The sequence below is a fragment of the Hippoglossus stenolepis genome, chromosome 24, assembly GCF_022539355.2.
Source record: "Hippoglossus stenolepis isolate QCI-W04-F060 chromosome 24, HSTE1.2, whole genome shotgun sequence".
NCBI classification, from domain to species: domain Eukaryota; kingdom Metazoa; phylum Chordata; class Actinopteri; order Pleuronectiformes; family Pleuronectidae; genus Hippoglossus; species Hippoglossus stenolepis.
In genome coordinates this window covers 3,921,591-3,939,178 of record NC_061506.1, presented here as the reverse complement: position 1 = coordinate 3,939,178, position 17,588 = coordinate 3,921,591, and the positions used below count along the sequence as shown (strand labels likewise).

The window sequence follows — 17,588 nt, the reverse complement described above, 5'->3', positions numbered from 1 at the left end:
CCTTTTTTCTTAGGTATCCCAAACTCGCAGCAAAGAACCGCGAGTCCAACATGGCAGGAAGCGACGTGTTCTCCAGGTTCTCCGCTTATGTGAAAAACACCAGGCCGGATAAGCACAGGGGTAAGACTGCTATACACAATCCAATCAAAAGCACTGGTTTACGGGCTTTAATGACCTTTGACCTGGACACGTGTTTCTGTCTGCCTCAGACTTAGAGAAGAGTCTGGACAAGGTCCTGGCGAAGCTGGACGAGTATCTGCTGAGTCCACTTCCTGATGAGGATGAGACAGGACGCCGCAGCGGCAAAGGGGAATCCACTCGCAAATACCTGGACGGGGAGGAGCTGACGCTGGCGGACTGCAACCTTTTGCCCAAGCTCCATGTCGTCAAGGTAACCAGCGTCTGATTGGTTGCGTTTCTCTGAACTCAATAGTGAATGTGTTAACTGAACGGTATTTTCTTTTTATCGCAGGTGGTTGCGAAGAAGTACCGGAACTACGACATCCCGTCAGATTTCAGAGGGGTGTGGCGTTACCTCGGCAACGCCTACAGCCGAGATGAGTTCACCAACACGTGCGCTGCTGATGTGGAAATCGAGCTCGCCTACAAGGACGTGGCCAAGAGGCTGGGGAAGTGAACGCGTCGCGGTCACACTCACTACTTTACTTTTTCTCAAACTAAAATCCTACTTGCGATGAACAGGATGTGTAATTTTTTTAACGCTGATGCTGAAATAAGCTTAAAGTGGTGGGAGTCAGTCCAACGGTCTAATGCCTCTGTAACTGCTTGATGGAGGAGGCCTGATAATAATAGATTGTTGTGATTAAACTGCTCAGAAATGGTGTTAATTTATATTTGTTGAGGTAAAATATGTAATTTTGGAACAAGCACTTCATCCGACCAGTGATTGCAGTAATTTTCAGTCACTTTAGAACGACCTATGTCTGGTTACAGTTAATCTGCTAATTACGCAGGATGAATAAAAACAGGGTTTGATCATTTTCCCTGTGTTATTTTTCTGTTTCCAGCCAAAGCGATGTGTCGCCGCCTTGCTTTTCTTAATATCTGACATTAAATTGCACATTTTTTCATCTGCTTTAACTGGTAAAACGAACGAATACTTTTAAGAATGATTTCCAGCCAAAGTCATTTGTCTTTTATTGGTGTGGTGTCAGCTTCGTGGACTTTGGACATGTCTCTGTCTTCATGAGTAAATGACTCATCTCCTTTAACTACGTCATCCCTTTTACTTTCAATTTTACCTTCAACAGCCCATTTGAATATATTTTCAATTTACTTTCGGATTAAAATGTCAAATTCAATCTGATAAACGAGCCTCTGATGAAAAAGAAAAGTTCACCCCACTTGTTGTGTTGACGTGTTATTTTAGTACAAACTGATTTAAGTGAATGTAATTTGAATGACAAGTGCCTCAGTGGGCGTCTCCTCTGCCTTCAGCTCTTTATGTCTGTACAGTAAATTATATATATTTGAATATAAGATAAATGGGAATCACTGATGTCGTCTGCTTTCTGAATCTGTGTGATGATAATAAATATGTCTGTAAATGATTATTAGAGATCATTATATTCCTTCTGATGATTAGAACCGCAAACCCCACTGTGTATATGTCACTTGTTGGAATAATAAATCTATTTTCTCAGAGACTGAGCAGCAGAGTTGTTGTTTTTCACTCCAAACTCGTCTGGTCGATTTATGATTTATGTGCGTGCCCATACAAAGGGATGGATATCGACAGCAGCTCTCCAAGCACATCGAGCTGTTGTTGTTGTGTTTGCTCAGTGCAAATGTTCCTCGAGAAGAAATATCAGCGAATAAGTTCGTGGAAACATTCTTACTGAATCTAAATGTATATATATATGCATGTGTCCTGCTCACACAACAAAATGAGAGATCACAGTCCTTCAGAAAGCAGAAATAAATAAGGAGAAATCTCAGATGCAAGGGCCTGAACTCCTCCTCATCCTCTTTTCCTCCCTCATGCCTATTTCCTGTGATGGATGAGAAGACAGTTTATTGCATTTAATTATCATACGTGGTATAAATATCAGTATTTGAACTTAAAGTCCTATTTCCAGATTAGCATCCTGGGAAATATACGTCCAACATGCACTATATAAGACAAAAAAAATCATGTCATTGAAATATTGGGTAGTACTTGTCTTTTTATAATTTCCATTAATGTACATAAAGATATAAGGAGGCCCTTTACTAAGTGCATGCTGTAGCGTCTGACAGTCAGCAGATGGCAGTAAACACAAAGGTTTTATTGCTGTGTAATAACAGGAGCATGGAGTCTTTTCTTTTCTATATGTGATGTTCTATAGGCTCTGTAATCAAATATTCAAGCGAGATTCAGGTAAATAAATAATTAACGTGATCTGCAAAGATTGAGCAGCAAAAATAAATTAAATATAAACTAGAAAGCATGAATTGAATTGTTGTAAGTTGTGGCATAATTTATTATAGTTGACATGGTTTGTTTGAAGTCTTCTCTACATTCATTTGATATGAAATGTTATCAAATGTAAAAATGCAGTGGGGTGAACATGTAAAATACAAATTTACTACTTCTACTAATTTAACACTAATTATAATTATAATACTACAAATTATAAGTACTCTGTGACTAAAATTATTTCCAATACGTGTTATACTATTACACTAGATTATTAAGTCATATACTTTAGTTCCATTAGTACATGTTTATATGTAAAAGCTTAATTAAAGGTAAAGTTAGGGAGTGTAAAAAAGCAGATGGGTAAAAACGTAAAATATGAATTTAAATAAATAGGCTTTAGTTTGACATCACATAACAGATAATTAAATGCAATATTAGCAGAATTTTACCCAAAGTAAACTAATATTATTTTTGTAAACTGGTCATATGTTTTTAAATGTAAAACCTGAATTCAAGATAAAGTGAGGGAATGTAAAAACGTAGAGGGGTAACAAAAGTAAACAGCGTATCTCTCTGCATTGCACGGCAGTAAGAAAGTATTAATACTATAGTAAATATGAGTAGTATTTGTAGTACTTGCACTGTAACAGTACTAATCACCTCCTCCTGCCACTGAGTGAGGTTGTGCGCTGCGAGCGGGGCGGTAACACGCACACGGTCCCTAAGCTCCGGTGGGCAGAGCGTACTGAGGCTCGTGCTGAGGACGGAGCCGCGTCTCCTCCGCAGTCTGCTCCGCGCGTCTCCGCAGCCCCTTCCCCGGGATTCTAACTCCTGTCCCCGCCGTGGAGCCTCGCCGAGAGCCGCCGGCACACGCCGCTACAGACGAGGTGAGTGGGAACACCGCCGCGGCAGGAGGAGGTGGAGGAGGTGGAGGAGGTCCAGCCCCGTGTTGTGTGTGTGTTTCTCGGGGAGTGGGCGACTTGTCATTGCGGCGGTAGGTGCGTGTGTTGTCGGCGGAGCGAGCCCCGGAGCCCGCGGAGGAAAGCTAACGCGGCTAATGCAGGGGCTGTGAAAGAGTAATAACGGAACCGGTCCCATGCTAACGCTAGCCGGGCTCTCTCTCCCCCCAGCCGGTCGAGGGGGGACCGGGGGGCGGTCAGAGCCGCAGCGAACAGGGGGTCCTATTGTTACCACCGGGCAGGTTTAGCTAGCACTCAAAACAAGTGACACTTCTATTAGGAGCTAATGTAGCATCACCACCAAGGTGCATGTTTACATTAGCTCCACATGATGTAGCTTCCCTTTTTAGCTGCGTGTGCTAATGTATGTGGTTGAAGTCTATCTACACGAGGAGGGGAAGGGGGCTGGTTGGTAATCACAGCGGCATTCGTCCGTGTGTCACTGACAGGCGACCTTCCTCTTCTTCTACCCGGGCTGAGATGCTCTGTCCTCCGGGGAGAGAGGAGAAACAAGCCACTGGCTTGTTGTACCTGAGGAGACGTGTTGCAGCCTCCAGAGGTGATTTGCTGCGTGTTGTGGGGGTGGGGGTTGATTTAAAACCCCTGCAGGCCACCAGTGTCTTCTTCTGGAAGCCCTGAGCTGAGTGGAAGCCTGGTTATTATAGATGTATGACAGAAACATGGGGTCAAAAATGATCTGCTCGGTCACTGTGCTCCAGGATCTGATGGTGACAACGAAATTAAAGATGATACGTGAGGAGAGATCATCTGCAGGGATCTATCACACCCACAAGGGAAGAACCGTGCGTTCCACCAGTCTGACTTGTTTGACCACACCAGCCGTCACCCGTTGAAACAAATAGAAAACAAGGCAGCTTCTAAACCAGAAGCAAAAGCTTGATTTAAAAAAGCAAAACGTTTTTATCATGATCACACTTATTACCTACATTGTTCTGTACTATTCTAAATAAAGCAACATTAGAGTTTCTTAATGAACTCCGTCTTGTTTCGCTTCCCCTCTGCACCATGACCACATATACACCCTTTAGTTAACATTCACAAAACAAAACAAATAGTCAAATATCTGCATGTTGTATTGACTTTAGAAGCGTTTTAAAACCAGAGAGGAGGTGTTGGTCAGGTCCAACATCATCTCATGTAAATTAAGTGGATGTTTGGTTGGTTCAGTGTGCTGCTCCCTCCTTAGATAAAGAGGTCAAGTCTCCATTTTATGCCGATGACCTTGTTCTGCTATCTCCCTCTGAACAGCAACAGCTGGACGTAATAGAAAAATAGCACCAGCCCCCGTGCTCTGGCAGCGAATATGAAGAAAAGCATTTTTCAGAAAGGCCTCAGATGTCAGGAAAACAAACGCCAGTAATGAAATCATTGAACACGGCGCGAGCTGAACCTCATTTAGGAACCATAACAGCATCTGAAGTTCATTTCAACGTGGCAGCGAGTGATCTGAGAGAACCATCAAATCTCTAAGTGCAATTAATAGCCCAGTTTATAACTCCCACATTACAAATAACAGTTATACATTTGATAGTGTTATCTCACTATGGGCTCTACTCAGTCGGCTTAGCACTGAACCGAACCTCTGCTTGCAGAATTCGCACGGGAAGAGTTAAACCAAAAAAATGTGAAATGAGTCAGGAGATCATTGGTTCATTGGAAAAGCTCTTTGGTAATTTCCACTCTGTGACATTAGTAGGCTCATCAGGTTTAGACATGCTGATGTGATTTATCTTCTGTTATGATCATAACGGCTTCAGATGTGATTGTTTGCACTCTCTTCAGGGAAGATGTCAAAACGTCTTTGTCTGTTAAGACGTGTGTGATACGGTTTTCGTCGGGTGTCCACTTGTACATTAAAGTAAACCTTATCTTATATAGCGTGACCCAGTAAAAAAAAAAAAGTCTCTCCTTTCCGTTTATGATTCTCAACTGCGAGCAAATGCTGAGTGTAGTGACCATCTAGAGGTGAGCCGCCGACTGCCCCTGGCTTTATAAAGAGTTCTTTCAGTCGCCTTTTTGCCGGAGCCCTTGGGATTATAAATCCTGAGCAAAAGGAGCTTTGCCTCGGTGGCATGCTTCACTAGCAAGAAATCGTTGGAGGGTGTGTGTGCATGTGTGAGGGAGGGAGGGGGTGGGGGGGTTGTGTTGGTGGGCTCGGATGGCGAGCCAGCGGAGGCGTTGGAGGGATGAGGAAGGAGGGATTGAGGATGGAGGGGTCGAGGAGAACTGGGCTGCGGTGATGGATGCAATGCAGGGAAGTGGAACACGTGGCCTTTCTGTGATTAAAGGGCTCCTGTTCTCGCAGCACAAACACACACACACACACACCCACACACACACACACACACACACACACACACACACACACACACACACACACACACACACACACACATTTTCTTAGTTGTGTAGTCGATCTGGTTACTGATCTCCAATGTCCGCGATCCCAAGAAGTGACCTATTTTCTAGTGTTATTTATTGTCAGGGTCTGTACAAAGTATACGTAAGGTCAGACTGATGTGTTCAATCAGCGTTTTTTAGGGGGGAACGTTAGTCAGGAACTCCACTCCACCCCTCCACACTGAAGAGCCTCTTTCCCAGCAGGCAGCACACATGATTCACCCCATACAGTCGGTCCACTGTTTGGAGCGCCGGAGCTGCAAAGCGCTCATTTTCTCCGTGCTGTACATTCGAGCTGCAGAGGGAGACGTGGTCATCGGCCGGGCGAGTCACAAAAAGCCCAGTGAATCCTCCTGAGGAGCTGTTTTCACATCCGGGCCAATGCTTAAAAGGACCAAGTAATGGTAATAATACGAAGAAGATTAGGGATTTTCAGAAGACATATATACAGCGTATGTTACGACAGAGTATAAGGGCCACTTAAAGGTCATAATAATACAAGAAAAAAGCAGTAATATCATGAGAATAAAGTCTTTATTTCGGCTACGTGTAATTTTAGAGGGAGAATATCAGAAGATAACTAGAATTAATTGTGTTGGGACTTTTTGCTCTCATTAAATTGCAAAGGAATTCTCATAATACTGTGACTTCTTTCTCATTAAATTACAACTTAATCCTCTTGATATTATGACTTCCTTCTCAGTTACGACCTTATTCTCAAAGTGTTCGTTCACCAATATAGCACCGATACCTTGTCAGCTGCTTCTCTCAACAAGAAGCAGAAACTCTTGAATGACAAGTATTTCTGTGGTTACAGAAACACTTGTCAGCTATACCAGCATGTGTAAACCACTGTCGCTGTCAGTAATTGGGCTTAGTCATCACCATCAGTGTCGCAGCAACAACTGTGTTTAAACGTTGAGCTTATAATGAACATTTTTCTGGAGTTTGTCTTGCTGGAGCTGGAGTTGTTATGTTATATGTCACAAAGATTTAAAAATAAAAAAAAAAGGAATGAGGACACTTTGCCACTCCTGACGCCTTTAAAGGGTTTTAGAGGATTTGGACTTGCATTAAGAGTTGAAGACCAGAATTAGGATTAGTCTAATATGAGGGAGAGTGTTATGAGTTCGACGTGCGGTGCAGCGGGTTGGGGATTTATATGTAGTCAGTGAAAGCTCTCACAGGCTCGGTGATATCGGAGGGGAATGTTTGCATCTCATTGCATAACATCGCAATTGCGTTTAATCTGTAGAATAGCTGCGGTAGCTGAAAATATTTTTGCTTGATTTTGCATGAAGAGGATTTAGATGCTGTGCTGTGCTTCGGTGCTTTCATTTCATTCAGCGTTGCTCTGCATTTCGTGATGAGACCAACTTGTGTTATTGTAACAACAAAGTTTGTAGTGGTGACATTCACCCTCAGCATCTCATTGGTCATGGTTCAGATGCTTCTCTGTCTGGTCTGGCACGCAGTGGGAGGTTGAACTAGTAACTGTACAAGGTGTTTTTTTTATAGAAGTGGATATGTGACAAAATTAATCAAAAGTTCTATCCAATGCAAAGATCTTGAGTTGTATTTGTTGGTGCAACAGGCAGAAGGAAGTCTCACTGAGAGAACAATGGGGGAGAGTTAGAGTAGATCCTGTGAAGTCAGTGTTGCAGTGTCGGTCATGTGCATCCACCAGAAATGATAGCTTCCCATTTTGTACAGTTTTAAAGACACCTTTTTTTTTATCCTGTCAGATATAGAAGATAAACTGTCCTGTCCTTTGCTTTCTTGGTACTTTGGATTAACACGGGGCTTCTTTGAAAAGAAAATCAAAGTTTAGTCATTGGTATGGCTCCAATTACTCAGTACAAACAAGGATTGGAGGATAATTAAAAAGGAGCAGTGCTTTCCATTAATTACCCAGACCGTGGCGGCCCACAATAGTCTAATTTGCCCCACAGCTGTTTTGTAATGAATCAAATATATTTCTCCATTGGCAGCAATGGGGGAAATCCTGCAGGGTTGATGGGCCGCTAAAACATCCATAAAGATTTTACCAACCTCGTAGGCAGGGGCATGCAGGTAGACTCAAACCTGTGAGAGCACTAGCACACAAACAGGAGATGATTTCATCACACGCATTGATTCACATGTTCTGATTTCAGATTTGTCATAGTGAAAAGAGGATGCAGCATAAAACGACTTGATACAACTTCCCTCTGAGTAATTACGAGATTAAAACCCTGCATGAAAACATCCGTCTTGGTTGACAGTATGTTCAGGAACACAGAGAGGTAGTAAATAGGAAACCACTCAGATAAATGGATGTGTGCAGCTCCATATGCATTATATTATATTAGATATACAATGGGGCGCCTGGAGCACAAGCCAGTGGTGTTGCAAGATTTGTTTCCCAATTATTAATAATATATCAAAACAGGAAAGCCAGGTTGCACCTGTATCAACTATATATTTCCGCAAAGCATCAAAATATGAATGGGCATTAAAATCCCTGTATTAAGTGTGACTCAGCAGTGGCTCCCAAGTGGAACATAACGAGGCTGAGAGAGCCCATGAATGAGAGCAACTCCAATTTACTGCTCACGACCGTTCAACCCGTCAAATCAAAAATGTTGTCGTTTACCTTGAGATTTAAATCTGCAACGTCTCCTCTCATCCTCACCCACAAAAAAACTGTGTTAAGAAAAAAGAGAGATTAAATTATATCGTTTTCTTGTGGGCCTTGGAAGTGATTGTGTGATTGTGTTCATGGCACCAAGGGTTTAACATCCTGTCTGGGTGTGTAACACTAGACTCACACGCATGACGTTACACTATTCAAAGTGAATGAGCAGTGTTTAACTCTCATTCCCTGGCTAAAGCCTGGCTGACTTATTTTCCGGCATGCTTACCCTCCCCACCACTGGCAGTAGTAGTAAATCACATATGGTGTTTTTATTAAATTTCAATGGATTATAAAAGTTACAGGAAACCTTATTTTGTGTTATTCTCTTCACAAATCCATGTGAATATGTGAACGTTTATGTGACTAAACTGTGAAATTGGTTCTATTTAAGCTGTTTAAGCCGCCAGTGGCTCCACAAAGAGCATATTAACATCGATCCGTGTGCTTCACATATTAGACAAACCTGTCTGCAGGAGGGGTGTGTCTCACACCGTGGCGTTAGCTGATCATATCTGGTTACAAGCCGGATTCACACAGGTGAGGTGGTCAAACCGCCGCGGGGCTTGTTTCTCTGGAGGGCCTAATGAATAATTAAGAGGCGGGGCTTATATGAAGAAGGCCATTAAGATGCAGGGTCACAACGGTCTCCATGGGAGCGGGGCCATGTTATCAGGATCACATCTCCTTTCGCCATGCAACAGGCAACCAAGCACAGAGTTAGGCCCCCGTACACACCTTGTGTTAACATGTGGTTTTTCTGATGCGATCTCAACTGGACAGAACTAAACAAAGGTGTGAACGCACTCAGATCGGATAACGCCGAATGTGGTCTGGGCCACATGTGTCCGCATTCTTTTAACATTCTGGGAGAGGATTGATTGGCAGTGAGGTATTTCTCTCTCTTGGATTTGGCTTTGAAACAGTATTTGAAGATAATATGAAAACCTGATTGTCTGGGTAAGAGGAAGCTTGTCATGGCATCAGTAAAAGGGATTTTTTGTTAATTTAAATTCCAGCACAAATACAGAATGGAACTGAAAGGAACCTCTTCCCTGTCGACGGCCTTTTCCCTTTTTAGTACATCCTCTGAGGGGCCATTTAGTCAGGATAAGTGTTTGTTTGTCTTGTCCTGTCTTTAGAGCCGTTGTGTTAAACACGAACCTCCTCGCTCACTGGTGGGTCGTTGGGGTCCCCTGAGTCAAGGTGTTAATGGCTGTCGATACCTCACCCTGCTTCTGTTTGTATCATTAAGGTCACAGGAGTTAGGGTGTGGTAGGTAGCGAGATATCAGAGGGGAAAACTTGTCTTAGTACCTGTTTTTCCAGGTTGACTAGTAATTGCCATCGCTGAACTGCATGACTGAGAATCTTCACAGATTCAATAGCCGTAGTCAAATTTTCCCACATTAATTAGCTAAACAAATATGTTCAGTTCCTCATGTTTACTTTACAAATGCCAGAAATGTTTTTTTCAAACTCACAAGCACATTCAGAGGTCACAACAGGCTTTAGTTCGTAGGATATGAAAATGCACAGTATTCCTGTTTGCAATGGACTCGTGGGTGAGGCAGACAAATATCACAGTGTCACTCCGATACTCAAAACAACTTCAAGTCATGATGATTCTGATTCAAGTTGTGGAATCACGAGGGCATCTTTATTCTCTGATTTCTAAGAGGGTGTATTTACAATCATTTTCATTGATCAACGGATATAATGATATCCTTGACAAGCTTTAAAAAAAATAAAAGACTGCTGGCGACCACCAAAAGGAAGCTCTCACCTTACCTGAGAATTCAAACTATATGAAAGCATTTCTATATTCAGGAGAAGAGTGGATACTTTTTCAAAGGGGATCCATAATTGATGGGCGAGGCTACATTTAGAGCCTATTCACTACTTTCTTTGGTTATACAACAAGCTCTCAGCGTATTTTATTTTAGTTCAGTAGACCGCTTTCTCTTTTAGACCTTGACTATCGCGTCGGCATAAATAGACTTTCCCCTGTCCAGCTTCACCTTTATGGAATTTGCCGCTAAACTACACTTACAGAGATATTTTCAGCTTCAATCACAGATGCAGAGGAAATGGACAGAGCCCTTACCTCGCTCAGCCATCTGGCCTGGTCTTAACAATTCAGCATATGACAGAACAAGGTCAAAGGCTGTGTGATTAGGACTGTGCCGAAAAGATATTAAAGCCGTAGATGATTAATTTGACAAGGATGCAATATCATTGTTTACTCGGAATCCCTGCGACTTTACCGTAAACCAGTTTCATCTGCAGGGACATTGAACCAAGGGCCCGTGATTGCTGAAAGATAAGACAGATAGCAATTTATTGCAAACATGGATATTGCTATTGCCTGGAGTAATCCTGTAGGTATTTGTTAATCTGAAAAGGTGTTTTTAAAGATGGAAACTGGGGAAACAAGGCTCCACTCAGTTATGTTAATGCTTAGTCCTTGGAAATTAGAAATAGACTTTACAGGGAATTCTCAGCCACAAAATTAAATCTTTTGTTTTTGGTTCCTAGTATCTGTCTTCTATGAAACTGTTCCCAGACATGCTCTGAACTCCAAAGCGGCTTTCTGTGAAAACATAAAAAAAAAAACATTTTGCAGAACTGACAGCCACCTCGTAAAATGTCCGGAGAATGTCAGAGTGAGCCCATGTGAGGTAAATGTCAGGAGAATTCACAGCTAGTGAGTGTTGATGACGTTTCCAGAACGTGACGGACGTGAAACTGTAAGAATACAAATCTCTCAGGATGAAAAAGAGGTGTCTTAGACGTAGAAAACGCAGATGTCGATGTGCTGTAAGGTTCAGAAATTTCTCTCCTCCCCCTGATTGGTACATTTTTCCTTTGACTTTCTGCATTCTTGACAAAAAATGACCAACCATCTGCTGGACCTTCTAGATCCATATGTATTTAACATTTCTTGTAACACCTTGATTAAAAGCAGATGGTGTCCATTTGACTTCCTTGTGCGACTACAGAAAAGCAATTAGCTGCACCGGACTTACGTGTGTTATTTTGTTTTTGCATTTGCACCTCATTTAGATCTGTTAGTTTTTTAATTTAGCTTCAAATTCTCTCTCTATCCTGGTAAAAGCTTTTCTCCTGTGAAGGTCACCAATGCAAGGTGTGAAATGAGAAAGCTGTGAAACTGGAAGGAAACTTATTAAAGCCAAATCTGTCATTTCAGGAAGGAAATTGATGCATCACGTAGAAAATAAGCATAATTTTCTTCTTTGATTTTTTTTTTGCACAGTCACACTTATCAAGCCCATCTTTCAAAAACATTTTCATTTCCTTGTTAGGCAGTTGGCGCAGGCCCTCCTCATTTCATGTCTGCCTCTGCTTATCGGTGCTACAGAGTGTTCGACACCATAAACCGAGAGACGAATGCAGTTTTCAAGCTGAAATTTCAGCTCGGTTGTCCCCCGACAGGAAGAACTCCTTTGTAGCAGATTTGGGAGGACAGCAATTTCTCCCAGGCTTGAATGATTCAATTGTTTCCGTCTCCACCGCCTCTTGAACCGGCAGGGTTTTTATGTGCTACTTCTTCCAGCAATGAAAAAATCATTCAGCAGGTTGTTACGTTATCATCTCAAGTTGCAAAGGATCATATATTCTGCAACCTTAGCTGGCTGTCAACACACCGAGTTTCACTGGGCCGCTGCTGCCGAGAGCCAGAGGGCTCCCTGCCAGACAAATTAAGATCCTGAATTAGAAACCAGGAGGTAACTGAGAGGAGATGTATGCGCTGCTGCGTGTGTATTGTCTCTATATGTGCAGATTATAGACCATAGCGTGATTGGAAAGCTTCTTAACATAAAGAATGATGTTGCGGGATCAGTTTCTGTCTTAAATAGGACCGATAGGCACAATAAATAAGGGCAGACAAGAGCGGCAGCTCTGATTTGAGAATGTGTGTCTTCAGAAACGGTTGAGTCAGTGTTCCGTGTAGGTTTTGGCTCGCGATTCTTACGTCGATGTACCGCGGGGTTAGTCTGAGCAGCGTTCCCCTCTGATAAACAGCCCCAGAGCCTCCCATCCTTGTCGGCGCCCGAACCAGTGAGCTCTGCCAGCCTTTTTGCTGCCCTCCTCCAACCGAGTCCCAAGCAATGAGAGACATCCGATGTTATCAGCGCTGCAGATTGCACAGCGCCACTGCCAAGGGCTTGTCTCATGAATTCACAGTGCGGTGCAGAGATACTATTTCCTACAGAAAATCTTTTTTTTCCTCCACACAAATAAAATAAGAGTTGATTTGGGGATTTGCATTTTTCCTTCTTAATAGATGACCTAGTATATTTTCCTGCTTTGTTGAGATGTATACAAAGATCCCTGTCCACACAGAGGACAAGCACGAGCCTTCGTCTTGAATGAATGAACGGGTATGGTGTGTCATAACCTGCTGTGAGATTCCAGCCCTGTCGGAAGCTGCTCGCAGCTGTCTCTGACCTATTTCTGAGGCTGATGGATATAAGGTGAAAAGAGTCCTTTGTGTTGCTGCCTTTTGTGTTTCTTGGGGAAGGTGCTGCTGATTTTCCTGCTGCCAGTTCAGCACTGATAGAACCCACCTCTGCTCTGCTTCAGACGCAATAATATTAGTCTCAGGAAAAGACGGATAAAGATGATTAAAATGTGAACAGGTGAGAGATTTTTTCGTTGCGTCTATTGCAAAGTTTTTTGCATCTGTTGTGGTGGCAAACTGGTCCCAAACTGTTTGAAAGAGCATAAGAAAGCCGCAGTTGAAATGCAAGGCTGCAAAAATACATCCCCTCCCCGCACTTAGCCTCATTTACCACAACAGCAGTAGAATGCAGATGAGAGAACATCTAACATCTATTTTCTTCTGGCTTGATTGCATGCTGGAAATTTCCTTTTTTTGTTTCTCAATGCCTAAAGCCAGGGGAAATTATTTAGTTGTGTGTATATTTATTGCTTTGAGGTCAGTAAAGACCTGATGAAGTATTTAACAGCCCCACAAGTGCTGCAGGGCTTTTTCTCGTTTTGCATTATGTGCAAAGGTTTGATGGTTTGGGCGAAATGTGTTGATACCGGCGTGGTTGTGTTCAATCAGCAATAAAGATAGCAAGCATGGAAATAGCGTATTACAGTTTAATGTCTACATTAATTAGCCTGCTGGGGTTTTTCCCCCTCACAGCTCTATGAAGATTTCCACACTGTGGAGAAAGGGGAAGAGTCTAATGTCTAGAAATGTGATATTTGTTGAATAAGCATTTCGCTTTTAACTCAAATTTGTTGACAAGGAATCCATGTGGAAATGTGTTGCCTTGAAGCGTTTACATAGGCAGGTTAAGTTGTATTAACATAGATTCTTATGTGCAGTCAATATGTTTGAGGTTAAATAAGTGGTCTTTACTTATAATTATCACTTCACATGAATTATTTCTTTTCTGGAGGCTTGGTTGTATTAAATTATTATTTTAAGCTGAACTCACAAGACAGTGTAAAATACAATATTTCAAGCTTATATGTGTAGATATAGTTCTAAGATACTTAAATACTGTTTTTTGACAAATTTGTTATTTGATGCATATACATTGCTTTACTTCCGACACTGTTGCTGCCTCTCCAAACTGTGGGCGTGTCAACCCGCCATCTCCTGAAGGTTTAAGGACTTTATACACATACACTTCAAATAATCCAAGTCATCCCTTTAATTACTGTTACAACACAGAGAAGTTTTTTCACAATGAGAACAAGCAGGCTTTACGGAAGAAAGAGGCTCGAGTGTGTCACCGTATTTTCACGAACTAACAAACAACCTATGTTTTTATTTTCAAAAACCTCAATGTCTTGATTTTCAACAGCACAAAAGTTAGAGATACTATTACAAGTAGTCCATGGCAGGCTGACATAGGTAATTTACGGGCACATGAGTGTGTTATTCGATGCCACAAGTGTGCGTCTACAAGCAACACGTTGTTAAAGCAGCTTTAATGATTGTGTTGAGACAATGGAAAACAGTGAGGTGCAGCAGCAGAACAACGTGTAAGTAACAGGATGTGATTAAGGGTTTAAGGCTTTGTGACATTTAAACGCTCACTGCAAGAGACAGAATGCAAACACCTTCCTCAGGCTTATCCACGTCTGCAACCCTGGTACTGTTGGTAGGACTCAAAGGGAGACAATGAAGATTATAGTGGCTATAAGCAGGTAAAACGCAATGTCAGGTTATGCTTAAATCAATGTGTGACAAGGCCCAAACCTTGACCATGTGACACCAGCCAAACAGGGAGGCACCCACCCCTGACCAGACAGTTAAGCGATTCAAAACTACAAAAATTGGCATAAAAAACAAAAGTTATCCCTCACAAATCTAACTGAAGTTTCCCCAACATTCAACCAACCACATCAGTTTAATCGGAGTCTTCAGACGGCTTCTTGTTCACAGGAAACCCGTGGGCCCAGAAAGTCCCTGCTCTGCGATTGCAACCTGAAAGCCACAGATATGATTCAGAGAATATAGCTGTTACTTCACTTTCACTGCAACTTTGAGATTAAGTTGCAATCACCTCACTGGGATTACTGATAAAGCCTGAAGGGAGAAAACTCTAGAAGCCAAATGACACTTTAGACCAAAATGTACAATGAACTAACACCAAGTTTCAAACAGGACAGCGACAAAGGGACAGGAAGATTGATCTGGTATGATACCTCACAGTTTTAAACCAGTAGGTCAATCCCATTTTTAACCCTTCATTCGTCGCAGAAGGGCTGCTGAAAGTTAAAAAAAGTTGGGTAAAAAAAGAACAGAACGAGCATATTTAAAATTCAATTTGCGTTCTTGCTTGTCGGAAGATGGATTGTCGACTTTCAAAATGTTTATATTCTCAGGGAACTATAAACTCTCTTGCATAAATTCCACACTGCAGCATCAATCATAGACGTCCCACATTCTGAGTGAGACAAGGCTGTTTCTGTGTCGCTTCTGCTTCCAGAATAGAAGCATTTTTTATTATCTTGTTTTTTAGCAAGAAAGTCACAAGAAACACTTAATCTATAGCACCAGAACCGACAGGGCTTATTTCTCAGTTTAGAAGAGAAGATTTTATTTGGATGTGACACTGTGTAATAGCTTTTAAGTTATTTTCCATGTGTAAAAAATGTACATTATTTGAACAAAATAATGCTGAGCCTGTCCCAGCCTTGCTCCGACCTCTCCCGTCTCGTCCACTGGTGTCACCGCTGTGCGTTCATCCCGTCGAATCTCTCGCACACAATGACCTCCAGTGGGGACACAGTGTGCCTCTGTGCTGTGTGGTCTGCTGCAGTAATAAACCAGCTGCTTTGCTTAAAGTAACATGCGTGAGGTCCGTTCCGTACTCACTCTCTGACACCTCCCGTTGGCCAACAAAATTCAAATGAACTTTGGCTGTGAAGTTAATTCTCACACTTTGAAGTTAATCCTGTTGAATCACAGTTTAACCTCAGAGAAATATTTGTTTTTATACAGCAAAGTTATCTCACATAGGGAAAGAACACTGAATTAAGAAGTCATTCTTTTATTAGTCGACCTACAGATAATTAATTGCTGATTGATCATCAATCACAGCATGAACCAAAAAAAGGTTGTGCTGAAAAAAGATATCAAACATTGGTGCATATAGGTAAAATCAACGGAATCGCAGCTGCTGGTGCTGACTCACTCTGATTGTCAATTTTGTATTTGTAATCACGTGCATGTGGGGAGAAGGCACACCCTCTTTATCTGTGTTCAGCAGACAAACCAACTAACCACGCATCTCTCTTCCCTCCATCTCTCTCTGTCTCTCTGCAGGATGCGACAGGTCAGATTCGGTCCCTCGTGTTCCTCCTGAGCGATGACGATGGGTCAGAGGAAGAAATCATGCTGGTGAGGCCCACCAGCCGCAGCCCATCCCTGAAAAACTACCGCGGATACACCAACTGACACGACCATGACCCGTTTGCCCCCGTGATTCTCCTCCCCTGACCCCCGCACCTTCCCCCGCCCCGATCAACCCCCCGCCACAACCCCCCGTCCCCCGTCCCGTGAAGCCAGCATGGCGACACCCTTTCTGTGGAAGCTGTCGTCCCAGAAGCTGGGCTTCTTCCTGGTCAGCTTCGGGTTCATCTGGGGCATGATGCTGCTGCACTTCACCATCCAGCAGCGAGCCAGCCACGAGAACAGCGCTGTGCTGCGGCAACAGATCCTGGACCTCAGCAAGCGCTACATCAAAGCTCTGGCTGAGGAGAACCAAAGCGTCATGGACGGGCCCTATGTCGGTACCATGACCGCTTATGGTGAGTAGCCGGCTCATGTAACCTAAGTCACTCAGACGTTAGAGTTAATTGCTCGATGACTAACTTGATTGTACGAACGTATTTTCGCTATGTATCCTCATACAGGTTTTTCCAGCTTGACCTGAATCAGTTCTTCAGCCTTCAGGTCATGAACAGCAACCATAAACTAAGCTTTAGCCTGCTGTTAATATAGTAAATGTAAAGTATTAATTGGTGTTACATGATCCATACTTTCATTTATCATCATGTGACCACGAACAGAGAGCAGAGTGGTGATGTAGGGCTGCTCTTTGCTCTCTCCCTTCCTTTTTTAAATTTAGATGGAATAGTTCTACCGCTTTCACGAAAAAAACCTGTCAGTGAGATCTAACAATGATTCAGCGACATTGGAGCTTAATAATGTAATAGCACAGGTCCAGAAGAACCTTCGATAAGTTATTCATGCCATTAATAGACCCGTATGGCTCGATGGGAGGCTTCATTAGAAACCTGAGATGGGAATTGATTGTTCTCTAATACCCAGAGAAACAACAGGATACAGTAAAGCTCCCGGAGATTAAATCAACTCCCTGAGAATGTGGAAAGAAAAGAAGCCGGGGCACTTGAAGAGAGCAGTGCGGTATTTGCATAGAGTTTACGTTTACAGGGCGTTCCTCTGCAGGAGCATTAAACTGCGTGTGTTTGGGTTTATGCAAGCGTGGAAAATGTCAAGCAGCTCAAAAACCTGAGCTGCTTATTGAAAAGCAAACCTTGACATCTGGCATATTAAATCACGGAATTAGTCATGTGTAATTCAATATGGCCTGGTA

The 17,588-nt window shown here is 42.6% G+C and overlaps 2 protein-coding genes across 3 annotated transcripts in view; both read left to right on the top strand.

Annotated features, from left to right (window-relative positions):
- clic5a (chloride intracellular channel 5a) overlaps positions 1-1,671 on the top strand; it is a 4,030-nt gene extending 2,359 nt beyond the window's left edge. The window contains exons 4-6 of the mRNA XM_035150360.2: positions 14-120; positions 210-391; positions 473-1,671. Coding sequence (XP_035006251.1) covers positions 14-120; positions 210-391; positions 473-637 — 454 coding nt within the window. The 3' untranslated portion in view covers positions 638-1,671. The remainder of the gene's footprint in view (positions 1-13; positions 121-209; positions 392-472) is intronic.
- A 1,490-nt stretch (positions 1,672-3,161) lies between these two features.
- The window catches only part of mgat5 (alpha-1,6-mannosylglycoprotein 6-beta-N-acetylglucosaminyltransferase), a 70,693-nt gene continuing 56,266 nt past the window's right edge, over positions 3,162-17,588 (top strand). For both annotated transcript variants that reach the window (XM_035150199.2, XM_035150200.2), the window contains exons 1-2: positions 3,162-3,309; positions 16,295-16,779. In XM_035150199.2, the coding sequence (XP_035006090.1) occupies positions 16,539-16,779 (241 nt within the window). In that variant the 5' untranslated portion in view covers positions 3,162-3,309; positions 16,295-16,538. The remainder of the gene's footprint in view (positions 3,310-16,294; positions 16,780-17,588) is intronic.